The following is a 16,574-nucleotide window of genomic DNA, read 5'->3' as shown; positions in this document are numbered from 1 at the left end:
CCCGGATGATCCACAGCTGTGTGTTTGTCCTGAACAGTTAAAAAAAATCCTTTAGGTACCACAAATTATTTGTTTTTGTTTTTTTCAGAATTTTGCAACTATTACAGAAGGTTCAAATGCTCTCTAATGCTTCAGAAAGAAAACAATGAATTTAGAGCCGGGGGTGAAAATTTTTGAACAGAATGAAGATGTGTACATTTTTCTTATTTTGCTTAAATATCATTTTTTTTTTTTTATTTAGTACTTTATTTTTATTTAGATCAGAAGCTACAGAAGAAACATGCATGTTTCCCAGAAGAAAAATTTACCCTAATTCAAAAGTTTTCACCCCCTGGCTCTTAAAGTCCCCCTGAAATCAAAATTAAAGTTTTTTGGCTTTTAGTATGAATATATTAGCCTTTAGGTTATCTATAAGCTAGTGTGCTGCAAAACAAAGACAAAATTCGCGTTTACAAGATATAGGCATTCAAAACTTACAGTCTCGTCACTTCCGCCAATATGAATCAAGGATTTGGATGATATCACCGTGCACTTCAATTTCTCATCAAACGTTCTGTCCAATCAAATGCTCTCTAGAGTCCGTAATGTCCCGCCCCCAACACAGAGACGCATTAACCCAGCCGGAGCAGATCATATGCGCTTATATGTGCATGTATTAAACTACACAGCCTCAGCATGATTATGATCACTTTTTCGTTTTAGCAAGAGTTTCATATTGAATCTGTGGGGTAATTTATAAGTCTGTGGCTGTCATAAGCTTACAAATGCTGCTTTACCGAGCTCAACGGCTCTTGCCCAGCAGATATTAATGGAACGCTATTGGCTATTCTAAATTAGTGGGCGGGGCTGGGCGATATGTTTTTGTTTCAGTTAAAAGTACGTCACCACATAGAATAACGCTGCGTGTTTCAAGGCACTTCAGTGGACCTTTAATGCTTTGTGTTTCCTTCTGAAGCATCTGTGATTGTTTACACCTTGTGTAATAGTTGCATGTGAGTCCCTCAGTTTTCCTCAGTGTGAAAAGATGCTTCTCATAATCATACAATCATTGTAAAGGGTTCAAATACACAAAAATGATGAAAAATCAAAGAATTTGTGGGACCAGAAGGATTTTTCTGAAGTACAGCGAGCAGTTTAACTGTTCTTGACAAACAAGGGACTCATGAGCAACTATCACTAAACAAAAAACCACAGCTGTGGATTTTATACATTCAACTATTATTTTCTTTTGTGGACTGTACATAAATGTCTTTTACGTTAAATATCTTCTTCAGGTCAAAAATATTAGTGACAGAATATTCATTTTTGGGTGAACTATCTTTTTAATAATTATTTTTAAAAATTCTGCTGAACAGGTTTGTGGAAGAGAAAATGTGGGTGACATTTTTGGAGGGATACTCTGCTCTGGCAGCTCTGTCTTTGAGTGCCTCCACTGTAAGTAACTCTACTGTCCAATGTTTCATTTGGCAGTGAGGAAATTTGCATACAGATATGCATTGCACTGTGTCATAAAACTAACCTTTTATCAAAGACTTATCTGTCTTTGTGTTCTCATGCAGGTAAATGGTAAGACCATAGATATCCGTCTGAGGAGTCCAGGTTGGATAAAGAGTTTAGAGGAAGAAATGAGTGTGGAGAGAATCTGCGGTAGCATCCCAACATCCACCAGCTCCACCCTGCTGGCAGAAAACTCTGACATGGGAGAAGAGTATGACATGGAAGGTGTGACATCTGTTTGAGTTACATGGTATGCAACAGGAACATATGCAACTCTGGAAGTTAGAGTGTTACTGCTGTGTTGACAGGTGATGTGGATGAGGAGGTTGAGGATATTTTACCCCAGCATCTGCAGCCTGGAGCGGGCTTGGATCTAGGCTCGTCCCCTGCAACATCCCCACGCTCCAGCCCCTGCCCCTCTCCTACCCATGGAGATCCTGCGCCCCCCATCCGGCCCAATAGAGCACCTCCACGCACAGCTGGACCACCACAGGGTAGTGCTAGTATTTGACTCTACTAAATATGGATGAGCTCTTATGCCAATTTTTGGCTTTTATTTCTATATTTCACATATGCACTGCCGTTCAAAAGTTTGGCATCAGAGGATTTTTATTGTTTTTTTTAAGTCTTTTCTGGTCATCAAGGCTGTGTTTGTTTGATTAAAAAATACAGGAAAAACATAATATTGTGAAATATTATTGCAATTTAAAATAGTGGTTTTCTCTTTTAATAGACTTTAAAATAGAATTTATTCCTGTGATGCAAAGCTGAATTTTCAGCATCATTACTCTAGTGTCCAGTGTCAAGTGATACTTCAGAAATCAGTCTAATGTGCTGATTTATTATTAATGTTGGAAACTGTTGTACTGCTTTAATTTTTTAATTTTTATTTTTTTTTAAACCTGTGATACTTTTTCGGGATTCTTTGATTTAAAGTTTTTAAAAGAACAGCATTGTGTAACAATATACCCTACCGTTCGGTTAAGTGTCAGTAAATGTTTTCTTTCTTTTTTTGTTTGAATGTAATTAATACTTTTATTTAGCAGTGTTAAATTGATTAAAAAAAGTGATAGTGTAAGAAAAGATTTTAGTTTTGAATAAAAGCCGTTCTTTTTACCTTTTTTATTCATCAAAGAATCCTGAAAAAAAGTATCACAGGTTTCAAAAAAATATTAATCAGCACAACTGTTCCCAACATTGATAATAATTCAGCATAAATGATTTCTAAATGATTGTGTGACACTGAAGAGTAATGGCTGATGAAAATTCAGCTTTGCATCACAGAAATAAATTATATTTTAAAATGTATTAAAATAGATACTGTTATTTGCAATAATATTTCAGAATATTACTTTTTTCTTTAATTTTGATCAAATAAATTCTTTAAAAAACATTAAAAATCTGACACCGAAGACTGGAGTAATGCTTGCTGAAAAATCACTTTGCATTCCCAGACATAAAATAAAATGTATAATATATTAAATTAGAAAAACGTCATTTTAAATTGTAATATATATTTCGCAATATTATTATACTTACAAAATATTTTTGATTAAGTAAATGCAGCCTTGGTGAGCATAACAGTTTTCTTTAATGACATAAAAAATCTTACAGACCCCGAACAATATAGTTATATACGTAAAACATCAAAGAAGTAGAAGAGAATAAATGTGATTTTTATAAATTAGTTTTCTTCCTTTTTTCTATGTTTTCCAACTAAACATAGTAGATTTAAATTGACAGAGTTGTACAAAAATGTAAATTTCTTATGAATCTCTGCAACATACAAAATTCCAGTCTATTAATTTTTATTTGTTTTTACACTGTGAAAAGGAGGATTAAGCCCAGCATCCATTAGAAGGGAACTGGCAGGTAAAGAGTGCCGTTTGCAGAAGTGTTTCTGATGTGCTTCAGTGGTTCCTGAGCTCTTATAGAGTGTGTATATGTGAGTGTATGTCTCAAGTCGTCAGTGTGGTTGGCAGTGCTGTGAGCTGAGCGAAATCCCTCAGGCTGTTGATTTGACACTTGTGATAATAGGATGGTTTTTTCCTCTCTCATATCTCAGGTTCTCCTGTTGATGGTCAGCCATCTGGAGCTTCCTCTTTTCAGGGACTAGAGCCAAAACGCCCCCCTCCTCCACGCCCCAACGCCCCACCAGCCCGACCTGCACCTCCACAGCGCCCACCGCCACCCTCAGGTACAGTTATGAAATCTTTGTAAATGTTTACACAGGCATGACAGATTTTTGGTTTTGATCTGTTCTTACCAGAAGCCAAACCCCAAAAATCATGAGTTTATTTTTTATTTTTATTTTTTTTTTTATAATTCACATTTCATTCACTTCACAATGTCCTGTGGTTTCTAAAGGAGGCAGAAGTCCAACACCTGTTAGGAAAGGTTCAGCAGGTAATGGTGTACATGAACCAGCATTGTGTAGTATAAGTTGATTATTGGCTTAATGCTGTTTAGTCTTAATTGACTTAGTTTCACCTGATATTAGGTTGACATAGGGTGTGTTCACACTAGTCATGTTTGTGTTAGTGCAGTTCATTTGAGTAAGTGTAAACGCTGCCATCTGAACCCTGTTGCGCAGCAAACAAGCAGACCGAGGCCGCTAAAAAGCAGGAAGCAATGAAAAGATGCGACGTATGCGATATGATTTCACGAAAGGAACAAGTGGTGTATCCAAAACAAAATGAGCAGAGGGCAAATGTTGAGCAATGAGGAGGTAAAGTGCCTTTTAGGAGCTCTGTGAGTTAGCGAACTTAAATGGCTTTAAGTAGAACACCTTTTCCTTTTGTTTGGAGTGTTTAGTGAGTTCCGTCACCAAATATACACCATTCAAACTGATCAGTCAGGTTGTGAATGTATCACTATGCCTTTAGGTACGGTATCTTTAGGTTCGCTGTCAAAAATGCCAATGTGAACGCTAAGCAGACCAGGACCAAATGTATCATTTTCCTTTTTGGTCTGGACCAAATTAACCAAACTGCAAGTGTGAACACACAAATAGTGAAAAAAGTCTGACTGACTATTTGAGAATGTACTTGTAATGTACAATGATGCAGTTCTGTGCTTTGTTTGGTTTGCATTTCCTCATGCTTTTCCATTGTAAATTTGGCTTTTTGTGGTATAAAATGTTAAAGATTTAAAGGGATTGTCCACCCAAAAACAAATTACTCAACCTCATGTCCCAAACCTGTAAGACCTTCATTCATCTTTGGAACACAAATTAAGATATTTTTGAATAAATCCGAGAACTTTCTGACTCTGCATATATAGCAACGCAACCATGTTTAAGGCCTAGATAAAGAAGATAAACAAATGTCTTATGGATTTAAAACAACATGAGGAAGGGTAATTAATGACAGAATATTTGCCATGTAGATTCAGCTTTTTATTACTGTTTTTTGGTTTATAATGTGCTTTTTTGGAAACATCTTGAATTTTCTTTCGAAGGCTTTGCTGAGCCTCTCAATCTAGAGTTTGATATGACTGATTATGAAGGTAATTTCTGAAAACATTTAGATTTTAGACAGTTTTTGCAGTGTTTGTTCTTGTGCGTGATGATCACCTGATCTCTTGAGACCTCCTGCACTTGCTAACAGAAATATTATGGACGTAACAATATTTACAATATTATCAAAACTCGATATCATTGTGGTCACATGACAATATGAAAAACTTGTAGTTTTTAAAATATATTTAAACTTATCTTAAAAAGTTTTTAAAGTTGTATTTTGAGCTATTATGCTTTGGCACAGTATCTGTCAAACGAATTAAAACCGAAAGCACGAAGCATGCACTTCCTTCAGGCAATCAGCTTGTGATCTGGTGTTTTTTGTGCCTCAGAACAGCTCAGTTCACAATGAATGCAGTGAACTAATGTATTGCATGTGCTGTAAGTTTAGCACATGTTTGAGAACAAAACAGCCACCAGTTATGCTTTATTTAAGTGGCAGATGATTACAGCGTTTCACTAGATTTAAAGTGAGATGCAATTTTTGTAAGCCTGTTTTCACTGAAGCTGGAGTTTTCTGTCAGAATAAAAGATTAAAAGTGCATTATGAATTGCTGACAGCTAGCAGTTTAAATGGGCGACGTTACAGCAGTCCACATTCAAAATATCTCTTTCAAGTGTAGAAATTAGGAAAGAGGTATTGTAATTTCCCGACTTTAGTATAAAGCTAAAATAATATGCCTATGAAATAATATTGATTTTCATTTATTTTACAGTGCAGTTGTTTTACAATATGCGGCTATTGCTGTCATAGGAATGACAATGTTATTATTCTAATTAGTTTGGCTTCCTAAAACACCAGTGTGAATGTAATTTAGACTGAGACAGTATACCTTTAAAGTTCAGGTACAAGTCAGTTCACTTTTTTCTGACTTAAGCTTTCTTAGTTAAGAACATGGGTTGGAGCTCTTAATTTTAAACTCTCAATGTGCATTAGATAGAAAAATGTAACTTTTAAAATGTACAAAATTTTCATTTTTGTCCAAGTTTTCAATTGTCTTTGTTTTAAATATCGTATTGTGGACTTCCGATCGAAATATTACTGTCAAGTGAGATTTTAATATCATTACATCCCAAAGAAATAGAGTGATTTAGATGGGACAGGATTGTTGAGGTCAACCATCTTGCTATGATGCAGTGCATGAAGTCTCAGTTATTCCAGTGATTTTGGTTTAGTGTTTCAGTGTGAAGTGACACTGACTTAGGCAAATTAGCTTTTGTAATTGAATAGAGAATGATAGAAATGGTCTCCCTATCAGGTAAGGAGTCTTTTGGACCACATATATTTGATCCCTATAGCTAATAGCTGTAACATGCTACAGAACTGAAAATAATTGTAAATTTTTTTGAATAATTTTTCCTCATGCCAACAAAAGGACAAAAAAGCCCAGCGTTAGCACGTGCAGATGCAGCTGGTGAGTTCGTACACACTCTGCCTTCGCTCATCAGCACTCAAGAATAACATCAACCATCTGTAACGGACAGAAAATTTCACTGACGGACATATTTGGGCCTTCTCATGCCAGAATAATGTAACCCCAGGCTAGTTTCAACACAAAATAGAGCTAGATTCTTGACAGAAGCACTGATCTGACGTTTTCCAAGCATCTGTTTATGTATTGTTCTGTTATCAGGTTTGTAGAGATTGTGCCAATTTGACTGAAGTTAACACAGGTTTTCTGATATTTTTACAAACTTATTGTGTATAACTATTACTAAATATTTGATTATTGAATTGGCTGTTTTTCAGGTCGAGGTCAAGCTGTCGGATCAGCTCCTGGAGGTGCCCCACGGCCGGTGGGTGGACTAAATGAGTTCAAAATAATCAAAGAAATAACTAAAAAGTGAAAAATACTATGTTAATGTTCTTGTTTTTGCTTTAGGTCCCTCCTCGAGCAGGAGTCATCAGCGTCCCTCCTCAGGCTAGACCTCCTCCTCCTGCTCATCCCGGGGCCCCCAGACCCATAGCAGAGGTGCATCCTGGGGCCCCACGACCCTCACCTGATAATCACCCCGGAGCACCAAGACCCACTCCTGAACCCCAAAGCAAACCGTCTGAACTGCCTCTGGGTATGTTAAACACTGTTGATTTATACGTTTTTCTTTGAAAATGTTTTGTTTGTTTTATTGTTATTTTTTATTATATTTTAAAATGCTGTACTATTGTTCTATAATACAGTTTGATAAACAGGATTCACATTTTTCAGATTTGGATTTATATTAGGATCTGCCACAGTGTTTTTGGTATCCCTGAGAAACTATTATTGTTTTTATTTTTTATTTTTTTTTACTTTAAAGTTTTAGTCATTTTGTTGTGTTTTTGTTTTTTCTTTTAAGCAACAGAAATGTTTTTAATGTTTTTAATTTTAGTTTTAGTTAACTATAGTTACCCTGGTCTGTCATCACACCATTCATTGTGAATTTTATCAAAACTAACTTATTCCTTTTTACATCTGTAATACATATTTCTGACTGGAACTAGATATTTAAAGGTACATTTGAAATTACTGAATGACCTAAATAACTTAAAGTTATTAAAATGAAAGTAATAATAATTATCATTGATGATAACAGTAATCAATCTTCAGTATCAATTTTCAAAAAAAAAATGTTGATAAATGTTATTTATTCCTGTGATTTCAAAGCAAACTTTTTAGCATCATATCTCCAGTCACATGATCTGCTGCTCCAAAAACATTTATTATTATGTTGAAAACAACTGAGAAGAATTTTTCAGGTTTGATGAATAGAAAGTTCAGAAGAACAGCATTTATCTGAAATAAAAATATTTTGTAACATTATAAATGTCTTTATCAATTTAAAGCATCCTTGCTAAATGAAAGTATTAATTTCTATAATTTATTTCTAAAAAAAAAATATTTAAACAAACTATATTGACTCCAAGATTTTAAATATAAATATATAGTATAATGTTATAAAAGGTTTTTATTTCAGATAAATGCTGATCTTTGCATCTTTCTATTTATCAAAAAATCCTGAAATAAAAATTTTCAACTAGTTGTTAATAATAATAATAATAATGTTTCTTGAACAGCAAAGCAGCATATTAGAATCATTTCTGAAGAATCGTGTGACTGGAGTAATGATGCTAAAAATAAATGTAGCTTTCATCACAGAAAAAAATGTCATTTTAAAATACATTCAAATAGAAAGCAGTTATTTTAAATAGTAAAAATATTTCAATATTTTACTGTATTTGCTGTACTTTGAATCAAATAAATGCAGGCTTGGAAGAAGAGACTTCTTTAAAAAACATTTAAAATCCTACTGTTAAAAACTTTTGACTGGTATTGTATATATTTCATACCAGATTTATACATATTTTTTTTACCGGTTTATCAATATTTTTTTTTTTTTTTTTTTTTTAATCTGTTCTTCAGGTCCACCCCCAACACTGCCAGGTCCCACGAGGCTTCAGATGACATCACCCATGCAGCCTCAGGTTGTGTCGCCAATGCAGCCTCCAGTCCAAGCCCAACCGCCCCCAACCATACAATCCCAGCTCCCTCCACCAATGCAGCCCACCTTTCCTGCCCCGCTGGTGCCTCAGCCTGCTCCTCAAACTTCTGCTGGAGCCGCTGCCGCCCCTCAGCCTGGACTGGCATCACCCAAGCCTCCACCCCGGAGCCGATCCTCTCACACACTGCCACCTGAGTCTCCTCCTGCTCCTACATCTCAGGTTAGTCCTCTTTCTCTGCACACATCTGCATGAAAGTCAAGATCACAAGCCGAAACATATAATTGTGATAAAGAGAGACAGGTACCCACAGGAGCCCATTCTGGGGTCATTACCCAGCTCTTTTTCTGCCTTTCTAGTAATATCTTTATCCAGGTGGTTCTTGTAGTCATGTGTCGCTCTTCTTGATGCATGTGTCTCTCTTTTTTACTAGCAGGAGCAATCCTCAGGTTGACAGGTACTGGATTAAGTAATTTCTAGTCTTTACGTTGTCTTCATGGCACCATAGCCTGTAGTCACAATGTATGGGTGCTGCTCATACATATAGGATCCTCCATGTTATAGTTGGTTTTTTTTTCCCTTTCCATCTTTAATTTGACCTTTTTTTTTTTTATTTTGAATATCAGAAAAGTGTAAAGCTTAACTTGAACCCCTTGACATTATTGTATATTGCTACTTTGAGAAAAATAGCAGGTTATGAGTTTAATGTTGTTCCGACAGGGGGTTCAAGGGAAGTGTCATCCAGTATTTGTTGTGGGTATTGTTTGTTTTTCTTGTTTTTAATCTGTGGTATAATTGTTTTCAGTGTTTCTTGGATAAGAGAAAGTAATTTTATGAGTAAATAGCTTCACTTTACTTCTAGTAGACTTGCACACTAGGGCTGGGTAAATAAAAATTGATTTTAATCGATTCTCATTTTTACAAAACTATATTGATTCATAAATCCCAAGAAACGATTAATCTATCCTGTGTTCAGTTAATGAACAGAACATTGTTGTGTGCCTCCCATCCAGTAAATCACGATAACCTTTGTGCTTTGTTACTTTTGATATGAAACAAAGTCTCCGATTTTAAATTATATTAGAATATTCGAACAAGAAATTGCGTTTTTAGCGCCTCAGTTTAAGAGAAGCAGCACTAGGCACACATAAACTGATCTCCTCTGCTTTAATACCAGTTATAGCACAAAATATACATGAATAAACATGCAAGGGTATGTTAAAAGAAAGAGGAAACTCACCGAATGCATATCCTGTCTCATGTAATCGCTCAATCAGTGTTTCAACCGTGCAAAGACAGCATGTAAACAATGTCACATTTACCTCAGAAAAACATATTCAGTGACCAAAAACTTGGTAGTCAGACAGAAAAATGAACTGAAAAGGAGCATTTTGCTAAACGTATGCACAATAATATCATATGTTATGGTTTTATTATCTTTGTTTTTCTTAAACAGTAGCAAACATCAAACCATGAGTGAGATCTCTCAAAGTCTTTGAAAATCCAAAAAGTAGTGCTTGAAAGGTCCTGGAATTTTATTTTACGGTGTCTGTACGAACCCTGTATATAATTATAACTTTATTATTCTAAAAACGTAGATGTGTGTAATTTAAGTGTTAATATACAAATCAGTTAATTTTAACCTTCAATATTATAGTAATGTTACTGAATCTCGTGCATTAGTTGAGATTACATTTTTCCTTGAGAAAATTTGGCATGCACTATCCAATATATATCAAAAATAGTCGAATGTATTGAATCAAATCAAATCGCAAGCTTGTGAATCAGAATCTAATTGAATTGTGAAATTCGTGTCAAAACCCAGCCCTATTTCACACTAATAATATTTGTGTTGTTGATGTTGTATAATGCCATTTTTTTATTGTTTAATTAGTTTAATAACAGAATTCAGATCTTTCTGATTTTGAATTATTTTAAGGTCTGTCATTGCACCATTTATGTTTTAACCAAGTCATTGTGATTTTATCAAAACTTGTAACAAACATATTGTTTTATAGTTGAAAGTCAACATGAAATGATATTTTCAACCATTTTTAAATCTGTGACGATACATATTTGTGAGTAAAACACATGCATTCAGTAGTTTGGTGCTAATTTACGGAATTGCTTAATCTAAAATATCAAAAGAAGTGCAAAATTTTATTGTTACTGCTTGAGTGTTATCATTTAATTGAAAAAGAGGGCAATTTTTTTTGTCAACTCATGAACCTAAAATCCCGCAAACTAACTGTTATTATCATTTGTTACCCTGGACCACAAAACCAGTCATATGGGTACATTTTTTTTAAAATTGAGATTGATACATTATCTAAAAGCTGAATAAATAAGCTTTCCATTGATATATTAGGTTTGTTAGGATAGGGCAATATTTGAAAATTTGGAATCTGAGGGTGCAAAAAAATCTTTTAAGCCTTTAAAAGCCTTTAAAGTTGTCCAAATAAAATTCTTAGCAATGCGTATTACTAAAATTACTAACAACTAAATTAAAATTAAAAAACTAAACAAAGTTTTGATATATTCACTGAAGAAAATTTACAAAATATCTTCATGGAACATGAACTTTACTTAATATCCTAATTATTTTTGGCATAAAAGAACAATCAAAAAGTTTGACTTATACAATGTGTTGTTGGGTATTGCTACAAATATACCCTGTGCTACTTACTGGTTTTGTAGTACAGGGTCACATTTCATTAAAGAAAAACAACTTATTGTTCCAAACAGCCAAGGTGTGACCATTTTTTTGAAAGGCCTTGGAGGGTTTCAATAATTTCGCCCCCACTTTATTTAATAAAATCGCATTTTATTTCATGTTGACTCTGTAAATCCATTGTGTTGTAGCTTCTTCTGAAGCCATAAGTTTGATTTCATAATGTAGTCCTTGTGTGTTTTCTTTCCCCAGGCCAAGGACATGAATGGAGTACAAAGAGAAGCACAATGGAAACTAGACCCCTTCGACATGCTTAACACCCAGCCCCTCTTCCAAAATTCATCTTTTTCCGCTTCCCTCCCTCGCTCTTCTTCCTCATCCACCCCCTCCCCTTGTTCTTCGTCCACATTACCCAGCTCCCTCTCCCTATTCTCAGCTCCGGACACCAGCAACACTCCTTGTCTCCTGCCTCCCCCCTTCCCCGCCCGCAGCAAATCCCAAGAGACCCTTCGTGCATCCCCCAATCCGTTCTTCACAGAAGCCCAACCCAGACCCAACAGCACCAACCCTTTCACCGGCAACTTATTGTCCTCTCCACGCCGATCGCTCACGCCCGATTTCTACACACAGCAGCAGGCCCAGGAGGCCAAGTCAGGTCTCAACAGGGCCATGTCAGCTGTGGTTCACAGTTCAACCCTTCCACCATCGTTCTCTAGACAACACTCTTTAGTTCCTGCTTCAGCAGCGGCCCCAGCCAAACAAACCCAAAAGTGGGTCACATTCGATGACGATTCAGATTTCCTTTCAACAAAGGGTCCATCTGCAGGTGGGACCGGCTCACCGCTTATACCAACAGCCTTATCCCTTCCCTTCCCACAACCCCAGAGCAGCTTCCCCAGCTCAGGCTTTGGCATGGACAGCAACTGGGTGTCGCAGCCCACTCCCGCATTTCCCACAATCCCCCCTCCGATCCCGACCAGGACTAATACCAGCATTAAAAATACCCACATCCCTTCCAGAAATGAATTTACAGAGAGATGATACAGCGGAGAACGTGTATGTAAAATACAGAGAAAACTTTATTGTGTATCTATAATAAGTGTATGGTTTGTATAAAGGTTTAGTGTTGGAAGTGTTTGTCTGAAACAAATCCGGCTATTTCTTTTAGATGGGAAACCAAGAGGAAATCAACACAGTATGTTAGTATGGGCAAAAAACCCTGTCATTTGGGTATTAACATGCATATACACACACGTGTGTGTAACAGTTTACACTTCAGTGGCCAGATTTAGTATATTATACGTTAGTCCGCAAATGATTTAGATTTAAAGGGATAGTTGACCCAAAAATGAAAATTCTGTCATTAATTACTCACACTCATGTTGTTCCAAACCCGTAAGACCTTCGTCTATGTAACACAAATTAAGATATTTTTGATCAAATATGAGAGCTTTCTGACCTACATAGACAACAATGCAACTGACACATTCAAGGCTCAGAAAGGTAGTAAGGACATCGAAAAATAGTCAATGTGACAACAGTGGTTCGATTGTAATTTAATGAAGCTTAGAGATTTGTGCTCAGAGAGTACTTCATTTGTGTTCAGACGATGAATGGGTCTTACAGGTTTGGAACGCCATGAAGGTGAGTAATTAATAACAGAATTTTCATTTTTGGATGAATTAACCTGCATATACATTTTACACTTCAATGGCCAGATTTAGTATATAATACATTAGACTGCAAATCATTCAGCTTTAAGCCACATCATCAGATGTAAAAAATGTACGAATATTAAATTATATCTCATTGTGATTTCAATTTCATCCTTTACTTACCCTCATGTCGGAAAACAAAATATATTTTTAAAATATATTTTTGTTTTTCGTCCGTACAATGGAACTCACTGAGGTCTAAATAGGTTATTTTCGGACCTTATTGATTTCTATTATATGGACAAAACCACTTCAAATATTCTTCAATATACAGTTGAGGTCAAAAGTTTACATACACCTTGCAGACTCTGCAAAATGTTCATTATTTTACCAAAATAAGAGGCATCATACAAAATGCATGTTATTTTAAGATATGTCACGTAAAAGATGTTTACATATAGTCCACAAGAAAAAATAATAGTTGAATTTATAAAAATAACCACGTTCAAAAGTTTACATACACTTGATTTCTAATACTGTGTTGTTACCTGACAGTTGTTCATGAGTCAGTTCAGTTCATAAGTCTGAACAGCCCACTGTTCTTCAGAAAAATCCTTCAGGTCCCACAAATTCTTTGGTTTTTCAGCCTTTTTGTGTATTTGAACCCTTTCCAACAATGACTGTATGATTTTTGAGATCCATCTTTTCACACTGAGGACAACTGAGGGACTCATATGCAACTATTACAGAAGGTTCAAACGCTCACTGATGCTCTAGAAGGAAAAATGATTCATCAAGGCCAGGGTTGTAAACTTTTGAACAGAATGAAGAAATATATATTTTTTTGTTTAGTCCTGCCCTTCAGAACCTTCTGTAGAACCTGCTGTTTCAGCAAAAATGCTGGAAAAAAAAACAGAATTTGTGTGACCTGAAGGACTTTTCTAAAGAACAGCAGGCAGTTTAACTGTTCAGGACAAACAAGGGACTCATAAACAACAACTACCACTAAACAAAAAAAACAACACTATTAAGAATCAAGTGTGTGTAAACTTTAAAAGGTAATTTTTATCAATTCAACTTATTTTCTCTTGTGGACTTATGTAAACATCTTTTAAAGAAAGAATATGCATTTTGTATGATCCCTCTATTTTGGAGTCTGCAAGGTGTATGTAAACTTTCGACCTTGACAGACGAAAGAGCATTAAACAGGTTTGTAATGACATGAGAGTGAGTAAATGATTTATGAAATCATTTTTTGCTGAACTATCCCTTTATTCTGTAACCCAATGCAAACTTGTTATTATCAAACGCACAGATTTAAAATGCCTGGCAGTGTCTAACGTGTGTTCTAAGCCGCCATATCCATAAAATAATATTTTTTTGTCGTTAAACTCATTATGAATGTATCTTTTACCAGTTTCTATTGCCTACGTTTATTTGCAGCAGTAACTATTACTGTGCTTTACTGCATACTCAAATCAAGGGTCTTATTTTTCTGGGTGTTCATGCAAAAGACCCCCTCCCACCCCTTGCGCATTCTGTAGCACGAGTGATGTGCTTAGCTTGTTGAAATATCTTCTATACAGTACATATTCATAGTAATTATATGTCTTCCTAGTGGGGAAAATGTAAAGTAGTTCTGAATTGTGATTATACTTGCAGCATATACATGCCATATCTAAAGTGCACTGAAGAGCTGTCCTCTAGGCTTTGAAACGCACACTTTTCGAGTGGTATTTGTTCGCGTGAGGGTCACGCCGGCTCCTCTCATTCGTCGACACTGTATATACATGTGCTTTCAGTTCATCTGATCCAAAGCTCACTACAGAACTGCTGTATTTAACAAATGTGTTGTGTGTATGTGTATGTGTGTGTTTGATTTGGTGGGTTCCTCCTTCAGGATGTTGGTCATGCTTTCTTTTGTGCAACGTGTACTTATTCGCTCAATGAAATTGTATTTTTTAATTTCGATGAACAGGTTGTTGATAAATCTATTTATTGTTGTGGAGGAATACTGTGCTGTATTTTGGAGTGCGTCGTCTGTTTCTGTGTATTTTAGCTGTTCATGCGAGTGCGCTTGCGTTTGGGTCGTCATATTGAGGAATTCGGATATCTTACGAGTCGGCTGACCCCAGAGTCATTATAGCATTATGTCTTCAAACTGTTTTAGAAAGAAATATGGTATAATCTTGAGAGGAAAGCAGACTGTAACAATGCCTTGTTGATAAAAGTAAGGCATTCTGGAGTTCAGAAGGCCCCAGAGGCGTTTATTTGATTCTGGGTAAGCATATCATGGTTCAGCCTCAGTTGTTTTTGTTAATTGTATAGCATTCCAGACTGACCTGATGCATTATGGGTGAACGATCAGCCTTCAGGCACTTATTTTATGCGTGCAGTTGTTTTACTCCTGTTATGCAGGTTTTTAAAATGTCACAAGGGCATAATGAAATGATTCCTTCTTGGTTAAAGTGTATGTATTTCAGGAAAGCAGTATTTTACTTGTGCTTTTGTTCCTTGTTTACATTTTAGGTACAAATTTAGCATCTGCATTGCTGTTTAAATGTTTGGCTGAGACGTGTTGAGCGATGTATTTTGGCTTTGAGCATTACAGATTTATTTTTGAAGAGGAAAAGCACTGGAAAGTTTGTCTCTATTTGAGGTTTGGTTGTGGAAGGGGTCAGAAGAAGCCAGCCAGTAAGAATTAATGCATGTGAAAACCATTCCAAAATGCATTCCAAAGCACTAACTGTGAATATCTGCAGAATACAGACAAGTATCAGGTTGTGGATAATATATATCTTTTTTTTTTTTCTTTTGATGACTGATGAACACAATGTAACCACTTAACATTCAACGGCATTAGAAGTCATGTGTTCTGTTTGTAACGAAAGCGTTGAACTTGACATTGCTAGCGCAACTTATTGAGAAGCAAGGTTTTATAGGAATTAACTCCTTTTGTGAAGTTAAGGTTCCTTTGTAGCTTTTAGCCCGGTAGTAAACAGAAGTCTGTGGTATTAACCTTATATGTATGTATACACAAACCACAAAACTGCAATTCAGTAACTCGATCTGTAATTTAAGTGCATACCAAAAGTGCACATTTATGTATGGAGCAATTGATGTTGTATGTATGCAATAATAAATGTAATTCAACATGAAACATACTGTTATTAATTATTGCTGCATCGACTCATAATACATATGACAAAGTCTTTAAAGACACAAAAGCTGTTCAAAAACTACTGTAGAATTGCATATTTTTAATTGTATAAACATTGTTTAATTTGAATGTTTAAAGCTAGTTGTTAGAAAAATGCAAAATCACATAAATCAAGATTTTATAATTCGAAAAAAAAAAACTTTATTAGTTTTATATATATTTCTAATTTTAGTTAATAGACTTCTTTAATTAGTTAGCAGTTACAACATTTACAAGTTTTTCATCCAGTATTTATATTTAGTTTCAACTCTATTTAATTTCATTCCAGCTTTATTTTAACAAAGTTTTAGGTTCTATTTTACCGCAATTTATTAATAGAAATTTTTAAGTGAAAATTTTTTTGTTGTTATTTTGACATTTTATCTCACAATTCTGACTTTTTTCTCAGAACTACGTGATATACATGTAAAATTTATATTACACAATTCTGAGGAAAAAAATCCAGAATTGTGACTTTACATATTGCAATTATGCCTTTTCTCCAATTTTGAGGGGGGAAAAGGACTATGTTCTCAGAATTGAGAGTTTATGTC

At 35.3% G+C, this 16,574-nt stretch overlaps 1 protein-coding gene across 1 annotated transcript in view; it reads left to right on the top strand.

Moving 5' to 3' along the window:
- The window catches only part of synj1 (synaptojanin 1), a 36,197-nt gene extending 20,216 nt beyond the window's left edge, over window positions 1–15,981 (top strand). The window contains exons 21-31 of the mRNA XM_073830253.1: window positions 1,356–1,434; window positions 1,560–1,722; window positions 1,806–1,991; window positions 3,563–3,694; window positions 3,865–3,903; window positions 4,957–5,004; window positions 6,394–6,432; window positions 6,768–6,814; window positions 6,901–7,087; window positions 8,419–8,717; window positions 11,419–15,981. Coding sequence (XP_073686354.1) covers window positions 1,356–1,434; window positions 1,560–1,722; window positions 1,806–1,991; window positions 3,563–3,694; window positions 3,865–3,903; window positions 4,957–5,004; window positions 6,394–6,432; window positions 6,768–6,814; window positions 6,901–7,087; window positions 8,419–8,717; window positions 11,419–12,207 — 2,008 coding nt within the window. The 3' untranslated portion in view covers window positions 12,208–15,981. The remainder of the gene's footprint in view (window positions 1–1,355; window positions 1,435–1,559; window positions 1,723–1,805; window positions 1,992–3,562; window positions 3,695–3,864; window positions 3,904–4,956; window positions 5,005–6,393; window positions 6,433–6,767; window positions 6,815–6,900; window positions 7,088–8,418; window positions 8,718–11,418) is intronic.
- The last annotated feature ends 593 nt before the right edge of the window (window positions 15,982–16,574 follow it).

Source organism: Garra rufa, chromosome 23 (genome assembly GCF_049309525.1).
Source record: "Garra rufa chromosome 23, GarRuf1.0, whole genome shotgun sequence".
In the NCBI taxonomy this organism is placed as follows: Eukaryota; Metazoa; Chordata; class Actinopteri; order Cypriniformes; family Cyprinidae; genus Garra; species Garra rufa.
Note: the sequence above shows the minus strand (reverse complement) of the source record. Positions and strands in the feature narration are given on the sequence as shown.